Raw genomic sequence first — 12454 nt, 5'->3', positions numbered from 1 at the left:
AATCAACAAGGACTGGTTTTTCCCTATTTGGGACATGTTGGTTCTTTAAAGGCCACTTCTTGCAGTCTCTTGTATCATATATTCATTCTCTCCTTGTAGCTTTAACTGAGAATTGGGTCTTAATTCTATTTTGCTTATTTTGTAAGTTAGTAGGAGAAATTCATATTAATGGAGTTTGGATGTGTTGTCCCCTCCAAAACTCATGTGCAATTTTTATCCCCAATGTGGCAGTATTGGAAAGTGATTGAGTCATGGGGGTGGATTCCTCATGAATGGATTAATGCTCTCCCTGGGAGAGGGATAAATGGGTGAGTTCTCACTGTATTAGTTCCCACAGTAGCCTGTTGTTTAAAAGACCCTGGCACTTCCTCTCTCTCTCTTGCTTCCTCTCACCATGTGATCTGCTTGTACCCACCAGCTGCCTGCCACTTTCCTCCATGAGTAGAAGCAGCCTGAGGCCCATGCCAGATGCAGCTGTCCCAGAATCTTAAGCCAAATAAACCTCTCTTCTTTGTAAATCACCCAGTCTCAGGTATTTCTGTTACAGCAACACAAAACAGACTGAAACACATACATAATATTTCATACCTCTATTTTTCAAACTTTGTTTAATTGACAAATTATACTGTCATGCATCATCTTATTATAACCCAGTATGTCAGCATTCCCTAGAGGACAAAGAGTCTTATTAGGAGTGAGGCCTATCATGACTTTAATAAGCTTGTCAAAGCATGTGCCTAAAGAATATATACTCATCATAACATCTTATCTCGGTTATTGACTATATTGTCAAGTTCCCTGTATCTCAGCAAACTTATTGTCATCATTAGTCAGCATTCATCATTCTTTAGGTAATAGTAAGTGACACAAAATGGACTAAAAAACTTTGAGAACTTTGATATTTCCACTTCCTGATTCCTGGTTTTCAAATTGATGGTTGTGTGTAACGGGCCACTCTTTCAGCTTAGAACAGAACATTAACACTAGAAACTGTGTTTGTGTTCTAACATTAATATGGTTGTGGATGATTCTAAGCAAGTTTACTTGTTTGTGCTACATTAACTTAGCTGTAATTTTAGAGCTATTTTTCCCTCACAGACATAATATTGATTGGGGGGAAATGGGAAGGAAACCACAAAGAAATTTAAAATTTTAACTCTGGTAAGAAGGCCCTATATTGAATTATTTATTATATATATAAAATTATTATGATATAGTTATACGTTGAATTATGGTGAATGTATTGTTATGAGTTAAACTGATGATAATTCATTATTTTTTACTAGGGCATTATAGTAATTTAGTTCTGCTTCCACATGAAGATCGTTATAAAAATGGGTTTTAGTAAATAAACATTTAAAGTTTATTTAAAGCGTTGTTTTGTACACCAGCTACTAAAAGCCATTTTTTAACCTTCATGTGGGAGCAGAACTAAATTACTATATTGCCCAAATTGCCCTATTAGTAAAGTAAGACTGGTGTTGTTATAGTCTGACCATATTATATCAGCTTTTCCTGTAGTTGTTTCTCATACATTAGAGGGCATCATTTATTTGTGGTATGGCCAATGTATGTCTAGTAGGCTTTAATCATATTTCCCTCAATTTTGAAGTTTTTTTACTCTTAAAGCATTAGGTCACCAATTTTCTGTCATTTATCATGCTTTTCAAAGTGATGCTTCTGATTGTGTTAACTACTTGTGTGGTTAAGTGTGTACCTTGCAGAGTCCCTTCAAGTTCTCCGCTGTGTGATCATCTACGTAGTAGCTAGTTGTCTAGGCTATTGGCACCTGGGCCTTTGACCAGCTGTCCATTGTCCCCCTCACTTGTCCGCTGCCAGCTAGCGGATGGGCCCCTTCTCCCATTCCAGGCACTTACCAGCTCCAGCCGTTGCTTGTGGCTATGTTTCAGCATGTGACTAGTGCATTTTTTCTGTCTTTCCTGATGTAGTCACCATGTTACAACATACATTCCATCAGGGCAAGAGGACCAGGCACGGCCAGCATGTCAGTGCTGGTGGCTTAACTACACCCAAACCTCGCTGTTTGTTACAGATTTCTCCTCAAGAGTTTTAAGGCGGCTAGTAGTTCTGACTATAACAAGGTGAGAAAGGAGTGCCTTGATACTAAACATACTCCTTTTTTAAGTACCTCTCCTTGCCTTTTTTTGCAGGAAACTCTGCAAAAAATTTTACATATTTCAAATACAATTTTATGTATTTACTGTTAATGATCATAGGCAGTTTTATGCCTTCTCTTTTCATGGCTTAATAATATAAATCAGGGCTGGCCCTGTGGCTCACTCGGGAGAGTGCAGCGCTAGGAGCGCCAAGGCCGCGGGTTCGGATCCTATATAGGGATGGCCGGTGTGCTCACTGACTGAGCGCGGTGCGGGCAACACCAAGCCAAGGGTTAAGATCCCCTTGTCACTTAAAAAAAATAATAATAATATAAATCAAAATACTTTGAAGTGGTTAAAATTCTAAATTTCATATATGGATAAAAAATTTAAGACCATCTTGGTAAGACTAACATTGGTCACTTAAAAGAGTACATTCTAGCTGCTCTAAAGATAAAAGTGAAAAAGAAAGAAAAGGCCTTTCCTGCCCAGCTGTCTGCCCACCTACATTCCTTTTGATTTGATTTTGATCATCTGTTCTCTCCCCTCATGGCCCAATACCAAGCTAGAGAACTGACTCATGAGAGCCTCCGAAACGGAGAGCTACAGCTGAAGTGTTATTGCCACCTTCCCAGGCAAAACTTCATTTCTCGCAATGTTCTTGTCATCTGCAACACAGCTTACATTTGCAGCAGGCTCTGCAGGCCTGCTCCTTGCCTGTTTGCATTCATACTTGTTTCTAAAGGCAGCGTTTTGCTTTGGAAGGGATAATGAAGATAATGCTGAATTTCTTTTTTCTTCATGTAGCACAGATTTTTTTGTCTCTATTTCTATTACTGGAGATGTGAATGCTATAAACATGATGAGAAGCAGGTGTTTTAGTTTCCTTATATAAGCCAGGGTTTTGGTCAGTATAACAGCAGGTCCAATTGGGAATGGCTTGCATTTTTACCTGGGTTGGTGCCCGGGAGACAAACAACACTTGGCCTGTGCCACATGAACCCCTCAGTAGCCCAGCCATTTCCCACCCTGTCTGTTCTTTTCACCCTCGTTCTGACCAGTTTCTTCACTGGAAAGACTCTCTTGGGGGGTCCATTAATTAATCCAGTCTTTTATCTCTGTTTTAACAGAGTGACTAACATGAAAGGAGTTGTTCACAGGTGAAAAACAATCTCAAATACCATGGTAATAAAGTTGTCTTTTTTCCACTTGTGAAAGAGAAGAGGGCTTTAAAATTAGTTGGTTGGGCCCTCTGTTCATTAAGGTGTAATTCATGCCTATACTCTTTCACTTTCATTTGTCAAGATGAAGCAAAAGTTTTGGAGGTGGCCTAAAATAAATATCTGTGGCCCACTTTATGAGGTTGCTTTTCTTGGGAACATCCCTACTTCACTAATAATGTTTTATGTTGAAGCTGATTGCTCTCTTGAATTCTGTTTTAATACTCTTTCACTTTCATTTGTCAAGATGAAGCAAAAGTTTTGGAGGTGGTCTAAAATAAATATCTGTGGCCCACTTTATGAGGTTGCTTTTCTTGGGATCATCCCTACTTCACTAATAATGTTTTATGTTGAAGCTGATTGCTCTCTTGAATTCTGTTTTACCAAAATACCATGCCCAAATGCCCAAAGGAATCTTTCTCTTTTTTTGTAAATTGATCAAGTGATTTATTTATATAACTAACTCTTAAGGACAAAATTATGCTGTTTATAAAGGAATTGGTCTCTCTCCCACTTTACAAAGCAGTGCATGTCATTAAGGTCCTACGGTAAATAGCAAAAACAGAGGCTAGTTTCTTCTTGTAAGAAACAGTAACTGCTGACTTAGTGGATGTAATGGAATAAAGTAAGGTGCTGCCAACACCCATTAATCACGAGACCACTGTCCATCAGCCTCAACTGTAAGAAACACAGACAGGGAGTCAGGTAACTGCTGACTTAGTGGATGTAATGGAATAAAGTAAGGTGCTGCCAACACCCCATTAATCACGAGACCACTGTCCATCAGCCTCAACTGTAAGAAACACAGACAGGGAGTCAGAAATTTTTTATTTTTAAAAAGGCCTTCAAGAGAAAGATTGATGACACATTTTATTGATTTATATCCAGGGCTAGCAAAGATCTTTTATCAGATTTCCTAGTCCACAACTAAGAATCAATAATTAGAAAGGGACACAGGAGTGAGGAAGAAGGAGAAGGAGCTGACAGCTTTGGAGAATGAGAAGAGACAGGAACACTAAAACATGTTATGAAAATATGAAAATCTGGGGCCATTTAGAATAAAAATCCTATTTAAAAAATGACAGATGAAAGTGTCACATAATGACTGTCTGTTAGTTGTATATGTGGTAAAAGACATCAGTTGTTCGGATTTCCTGAATGCTGACCAGTTGCATGTTTCTAAGGGATATCTACTGCGTTGAAGACATCCCAGGCAAAAGTAGCTCTGATGTGATCTAGGGCTTGCAGTCTGCACACCTGGTGAACCACGCCACGCTTTCCTTCCCCCATATCCCACCTAGTTCTTTCTTAGCGTCCTCCTAAGCAGAGAGAAGCCCCAAGATGCAACTTTAGACCTTTTAATTTTCTTTTTGAATGCCCATTACATTGTGATTTAATCATTTTTAAAACAGGTAATTAAAATACAAACAGATCTAATAAACAAAATTGCCTGCAAATGTCAGTGCCTATAGAATTGTCTGTAGAAACTGCCTGTTTCCACTGTGCCAGATGGAGCAATACAATTGAAGAGCTGTTATTCCAAGTTATATAATTTGTGCAATAGATTTTTTCGGATATCTTTTTCTGAATTGGTCAAGTATATGATGTAAACATCATTAATAATGTAAAACCGCATATAAAATGAGACACTTAGATAAAGCTCAAATATAGCACAATCACCTATTTAAAAAGAAAGTATTTGTCTTTTTTTTATTTTTTATTTTTATGTGCTTGATACTGGTACAGTATGATTTTAGTGTCATCCAGGAAAGAAACTTGCTTTCAAGTCCATCAGTCCTTCTCTGGGTTCCTGGCCCACTCCAGTTCCTATTTCTCACTTTCTCCAAACTCTTCATTTGCTTCATAACTGAACTTACTTCCTGATGCATAGAGACCACAGCCAGTCAAGCGTGAATTCCCTTAGCTTTCTAACCCCAAGACCCCCACCACCCCTGCACAGCATCCTCGCCCTCTTACCTTCCTCCACTGTACCCCCCAACTCAGGGAGGGATTTTCCTTATATTCAGAGCTCTGCCTTGGATTCCATCTGCACTTGACTGCACCTCCTCAGTCAATCAGCCCTTCCCTTTCCATGGTGCCTCTCTACCTCATTTCCAAACCGATTCCTCTGCTTTTGTACCTCTGTTAGTGTCATCCTCCCCCAGTCACCAGGCCCCAAACCCTAACAGTAAGATGAGCTTCTTCCCCTCTCCTTCGCCTCTGATTCACTTACTCACCAAACTCTTGATTCTGCCTCCTGAATAACTCCAGTTGTTCCCTTCCTCTCAGTCACCATGGACCAGTTCAGATCCATGTCGTCTATTACCTGGATGACTGTCATAACACCCAGCCTAGTCTGTCTTCCTCTAATCGTGCCCCTTTGACTGTGTCACTCTCCTTAAAAATCTTCAGTGGCCCTCACTGGGCAGAGTATAAATTTGTAGGCATGTAAAAGGCCCTGTTGGCCCCTCTTGCCTCGTGCCATGCCAGTCATTTCTACCTCCATCCATTCTGAACTTACTTGCAATTCTCTAAACCACATTGTTTCTCTCATGCCTTGTGCCTTTGGTTTTCTTGGGACAGCGCTTCTTAATGCACCCCGCTCCAACACGCACACTCCCATTCTGCCCCACAGGCCTAATCAACTCACCAGGCTGGGGACTCAGCTTATAGGTTGCACCTTAAGCCTGAGCAATCCCCCACCCCCAGCTTCCTTCACACTTTGCAAACACTTTCTTCAGAGCATTTTCCCACTGTATTATACAAGAAACCAATGAATTCCTTATCTTTGTGCATGTCATNCATGTCATTAAGGTCCTACGGTAAATAGCAAAAACAGAGGCTAGTTTCTTCTTGTAAGAAACGGTAACTGCTGACTTAGTGGATGTAATGGAATAAAGTAAGGTGCTGCCAACACCCCATTAATCACGAGACCACTGTCCATCAGCCTCAACTGTAAGAAACACAGACAGGGAGTCAGAAATTTTTTATTTTTAAAAAGGCCTTCAAGAGAAAGATTGATGACACATTTTATTGATTTATATCCAGGGCTAGCAAAGATCTTTTATCAGATTTCCTAGTCCACAACTAAGAATCAATAATTAGAAAGGGACACAGGAGTGAGGAAGAAGGAGAAGGAGCTGACAGCTTTGGAGAATGAGAAGAGACAGGAACACTAAAACATGTTATGAAAATATGAAAATCTGGGGCCATTTAGAATAAAAATCCTATTTAAAAAATGACAGATGAAAGTGTCACATAATGACTGTCTGTTAGTTGTATATGTGGTAAAAGACATCAGTTGTTCGGATTTCCTGAATGCTGACCAGTTGCATGTTTCTAAGGGATATCTACTGCGTTGAAGACATCCCAGGCAAAAGTAGCTCTGATGTGATCTAGGGCTTGCAGTCTGCACACCTGGTGAACCACGCCACGCTTTCCTTCCCCCATATCCCACCTAGTTCTTTCTTAGCGTCCTCCTAAGCAGAGAGAAGCCCCAAGATGCAACTTTAGACCTTTTAATTTTCTTTTTGAATGCCCATTACATTGTGATTTAATCATTTTTAAAACAGGTAATTAAAATACAAACAGATCTAATAAACAAAATTGCCTGCAAATGTCAGTGCCTATAGAATTGTCTGTAGAAACTGCCTGTTTCCACTGTGCCAGATGGAGCAATACAATTGAAGAGCTGTTATTCCAAGTTATATAATTTGTGCAATAGATTTTTTCGGATATCTTTTTCTGAATTGGTCAAGTATATGATGTAAACATCATTAATAATGTAAAACCGCATATAAAATGAGACACTTAGATAAAGCTCAAATATAGCACAATCACCTATTTAAAAAGAAAGTATTTGTCTTTTTTTTATTTTTTATTTTTATGTGCTTGATACTGGTACAGTATGATTTTAGTGTCATCCAGGAAAGAAACTTGCTTTCAAGTCCATCAGTCCTTCTCTGGGTTCCTGGCCCACTCCAGTTCCTATTTCTCACTTTCTCCAAACTCTTCATTTGCTTCATAACTGAACTTACTTCCTGATGCATAGAGACCACAGCCAGTCAAGCGTGAATTCCCTTAGCTTTCTAACCCCAAGACCCCCACCACCCCTGCACAGCATCCTCGCCCTCTTACCTTCCTCCACTGTACCCCCCAACTCAGGGAGGGATTTTCCTTATATTCAGAGCTCTGCCTTGGATTCCATCTGCACTTGACTGCACCTCCTCAGTCAATCAGCCCTTCCCTTTCCATGGTGCCTCTCTACCTCATTTCCAAACCGATTCCTCTGCTTTTGTACCTCTGTTAGTGTCATCCTCCCCCAGTCACCAGGCCCCAAACCCTAACAGTAAGATGAGCTTCTTCCCCTCTCCTTCGCCTCTGATTCACTTACTCACCAAACTCTTGATTCTGCCTCCTGAATAACTCCAGTTGTTCCCTTCCTCTCAGTCACCATGGACCAGTTCAGATCCATGTCGTCTATTACCTGGATGACTGTCATAACATCCAGCCTAGTCTGTCTTCCTCTAATCGTGCCCCTTTGACTGTGTCACTCTCCTTAAAAATCTTCAGTGGCCCTCACTGGGCAGAGTATAAATTTGTAGGCATGTAAAAGGCCCTGTTGGCCCCTCTTGCCTCGTGCCATGCCAGTCATTTCTACCTCCATCCATTCTGAACTTACTTGCAATTCTCTAAACCACATTGTTTCTCTCATGCCTTGTGCCTTTGGTTTTCTTGGGACAGCGCTTCTTAATGCACCCCGCTCCAACACGCACACTCCCATTCTGCCCCACAGGCCTAATCAACTCACCAGGCTGGGGACTCAGCTTATAGGTTGCACCTTAAGCCTGAGCAATCCCCCACCCCCAGCTTCCTTCACACTTTGCAAACACTTTCTTCAGAGCATTTTCCCACTGTATTATACAAGAAACCAATGAATTCCTTATCTTTGTGCATGTCATTTAATAAATGTTTATGAATGAATAATGGTTAATTAAGGGATAAAGTTACTATCTGTTTTGATAGCCTCAAGGAGAATAAAAAAGACAAAAAGGCTACAATAATCAACTTTTATAAATGCAATTCAATGTCATAGAGTCATAGAGGTCACAAAACAAAAGAAACTTAAGAAATACGAATTTTAGATATAAAAATTCAAAAGAGAATTTAGTTAATCCTTGTTATACAAATAGAAGTTTAGGAAGCTTCTGGTGCTTCAAGGCCTGTTTCTTGAACAGTTTCCTGGACACTACATAAGCTACCCTCTAAACTATTTTTTAAAAAATCAAAATCCTAGCCTCAAATGGCTCAGGATGCTTTTTATTAAAAAAGCTGTCCCAGAATGAAATGTATAAATAACGATTTCCATTGCTTTCTTAGATACATGTGTGATCCTTTAATTAGAACAGTGGGCCTGCTTGGACAGTTAGACCCCTTTCTTCAGCATATTTAATGTGAAGAGATGTCCTCATGCTTTTCAAATGCCACATTCACTGCTGCTTTCAGAAAGGTGAGGAAGGGAGTTGGTTCTGGTATAACTTCTCAGTACTCAGTGCTGACTGCCTAAAGTCCTTTTGTTTAAATAATTACAAATAAAATACCATCTACTCTTGTTTTTGTCCTCCTAATGTAACTTTCAGAGACTTTATCGTGAGATAACTGGCAGATACAGAATAATTCCTGAGACTTTCTCCCTTCTTTTATTTCACTTTTATTCACCTAACCAAGTAAGTGATACTGGATTATCCTGAGATCTGGCAACCCATAAGCCAGTTGGTGTCCCAGAGACTTTCTCTAAAAGTGACTTCACGATTCTATAATTATTTCCTGCTTATATAACTCTTTTATGAGTCAGTGCTATCTATTTCACTGATTCCCATCAGAGTAGAGCAAGACTGCATACTTTATTCAATTGTATTCACTCTGAGGAACTTAGACAAACAGGGACATCACAGAGTATCTGAATGTTGATCTTGGGTTCTGCTTCAGCAACTCCAGGAAATGATTTCAATTTACAGGCTCTGAGCATCATTAACAACCCAGAAGCAACTGTGTCTGCATTCCTGACCCTTTTCCATAAAAGACATAAAAGGGATTATGGCCTGCTTGTCAAAATCAACATAAAATTTGTACTCAAGCTCACTTGGCAGCAACCAAAGTCACAAGCACGTACCTACATGGAATGAACCCTAGATTATCCATTGTGGCCTTATATGGATATTTTGGCCAATGCAGTATTTTGAATTCTGATATATTTCATTGATTCTAATATGTACATTTTATTTTACATTTTAACATGTCTGAAATTGGGATTTATCTTATGATCAATCAATGGCTTGTCATAATTTAATTGACATGGTTTTCCTAAATGGAACATATAATGGTATGACTTACATTCGTGGCATCTTAAGTTTAATGAAATAAGGGTTTTTTTTTTTAATCATTTAATCATGGTTTCTAACACCTAGTCAATGCATTAATATAACAGTTGTAAAAATGACAATCTTAGCTGTGAATGTCATTATTTTCAATAGCTATTTTGGCAGATATTTATGTTGGAATCAAATCGTCACAGTTTGTGATTTTCACATGACTTCCTTATACCTGTCTCTTTTCTTTCAGCTTATTTCTTGAGTGCATTTTCAGCCAATATTTGCTCAGAAACCTTAAATTGTTACTGATAATATCGTTCTTTAATATTTGGGGTTTGGATTCATTGCTTCTATGTTCTACCAATATTTTTTTCTATCTGAGTTAAGCTAGGGTACCTTCTCTTTCCTATATGTGAAAGTCTATAGGTATCTTAGCGTTTGAATCTTTTCCTCTCTGGGGATTCCTTTCTTTCTCAGAGAAAAAGGAATCAAATGCAGTAAAATCTTCATGAGCTGGAATGATTAGTTTAGAATAATAATTACTAAAACAGTATTAAACATGTTTTAGATTACCTATAGCTTCTGCATTTTCGAAAATGTATTTATTCTCTTTGCTAACATAATTACTATCAAATGTTTTATCCCTTTTTGATGATTCCCTTGGGACCAATCAAATAATTGTCACCTTTAACATCTGTGACCCTATCTGTGTTCACAGAAGATGGATCATCTGACAAAAATCCTCGCAGGACCCAAGACATATTCTGTATTACTCCTTATCCTTCTTTTTGCCATTGAACTCAGAAATGCCAATATCTGTGTAAAACGTAGGTGAGAGTACTTGTGCCTGAGGAGACCCATTGGAAAACTCCACTGTAGAAATTGTTTTCAAAAGTAGATTGCAGAATATTGGTTTGATTATCAACATTTCTTAAACAAAGAAGAAATCAAGCTCTGAAGAAATGTTAACTGCTTGTCAGTTCTACTCAAAGTTCTTCTAAATGTAGCCATATTGCCTCCTCAGTACTAACTGTGGCTTGTATACTAGTGCTTTTATATGAAACAGTCTCCTCATCCATGTGTTTCACTCTCTCCACTTTGCCCTGATTCTTTCTCAGGTCCATACGTTCAGAGGACCGCACTGGTGTGAATACTGTGCCAACTTCATGTGGGGTCTCATTGCTCAGGGAGTGAAATGTGCAGGTAAGAGCTCTTCCTTTATGTCTTGATTGAGTCAGTTATGAAGTTATAAGGAGATTGGCTGTTATGCACATACAGTAGACTGGATTCTCAGGCAGCCACTTTGGAATTGGATATTTTATCTGCCCTCAACTTTCTTACATTTGATGGACAGCAGGCTAGGGATCTGATATTAATCCATTGAAAAGAGAGAAGTCAGCTTGTTCAAAAACTGTGATAAAAGGAGATAAAAGTAAGGCAGTTATATTTAATACTTGCCTTTGATGTTGCAGTGCCTAAATTTATAAAAATGATTTTTTAAAAACAGTGTACAGGGACTTACGATTGTTGCCTTGGAAACTGAATTTTAAGGATAACTTGTTAAGCTGGATTGTACTTACTGAATTTTTGTGAAATCAAATTGAAGCTTTAAAAATCATGCTAAAAGACATGTGAGAAGACATTCTTTAGTTTTACAAATTAAACAGCAAAAGAAAACTTTAATAAGCAAATACTATACATTTAAGATTTAGATTATTTTTAATCCTATGCCAGAATTTAGAGAAGTTTGAATAAATGGGCAGTACACAGTATAGCTGTTCTATATTCTGCAAAAATGGTTACCAAATTCCAAAAAACAACTTAGTCATTAATATTTTCTTTGTGACATTTTGAAATTTTAAATATATTAAACCCTTTTTGTGAAATGTGACCATGGTATTTTAGATTTAAATTTAGAAACTCTAAGATTTACACATAAGGAGATACCAACACAGGGACTTATTGAGATACTTTTTGTGAAATAAAGTAGTTACTCAAATCATGTGAAATTCATTTGTATAGAACGGCTATTCTGAGTAATGGCCATTTATTCAAACTACTCTAAATTCTGGCATAGGCTTAAAAATAATCTAAATTTTAAATGTATAGTATTTGCTTATTAAAGTTTTCTTTTGCTGTTTAATTTGTAAAACTAAAGAATGTCTTCTCACATGTCTTTTAGCATGAAGCTTTACACTAAAAAAAATATAATAAGAATAAAGTATTTTAAAATGGTAACTGTAGTAACTCAGATTTATCACTGTAAACATCCTAATTTCTTTGGGGGCATGATTTTTAAATGGAATATTTTTGTTGTCCATTATGTGCAGAAGTTTTGAGGGTCTGATTTTTCTTATCTCTTTGAATATAGCAAGGTACAGTAAGCACTGCATGTCAATGTTCCAAGTCACTCTTCTTTGAGTTAGTATTCCCACGTCACTAAGATATAATAAGGTTCCAGGCATACATCACTAGCCAGACCCATTCAGGGACCTCCCTGCCACAGGGAATGGGATAAGACCTCCACAAGTGTGGGCTGTGAACCATGCAGAGGTGTTCATCAGCTCAGTCCAGTCTCAGAGAGTGAATGAGGAAACCTGTATTGTTGTGACTGGTGGTCATCCAGAGTCAGGATCAGGAACCATCATTAAGAAGGCTGGGGTTGGGCCGAGCCCGTGGCGCTCCCGGGAGAGTGCGGCGCTGGGAGCGCAGCAGCGCTCCCGCCGCGGGTTTGGATCCTATATAG

At 38.6% G+C, this 12454-nt stretch overlaps 1 protein-coding gene across 1 annotated transcript in view; it reads left to right on the top strand.

The window, feature by feature from the left end:
* CHN1 (chimerin 1) overlaps positions 1 to 12454 on the top strand; it is a 131338-nt gene that overhangs the window by 103514 nt on the left and 15370 nt on the right. The window contains exon 7 of the mRNA XM_008568392.1: positions 10827 to 10911. Coding sequence (XP_008566614.1) covers positions 10827 to 10911 — 85 coding nt within the window. The remainder of the gene's footprint in view (positions 1 to 10826; positions 10912 to 12454) is intronic.

Source organism: Galeopterus variegatus, unplaced genomic scaffold (genome assembly GCF_000696425.1).
Source record: "Galeopterus variegatus unplaced genomic scaffold, G_variegatus-3.0.2 Scaffold405, whole genome shotgun sequence".
Classification (NCBI taxonomy): domain Eukaryota; kingdom Metazoa; phylum Chordata; class Mammalia; order Dermoptera; family Cynocephalidae; genus Galeopterus; species Galeopterus variegatus.
Note: the sequence above shows the minus strand (reverse complement) of the source record. Positions and strands in the feature narration are given on the sequence as shown.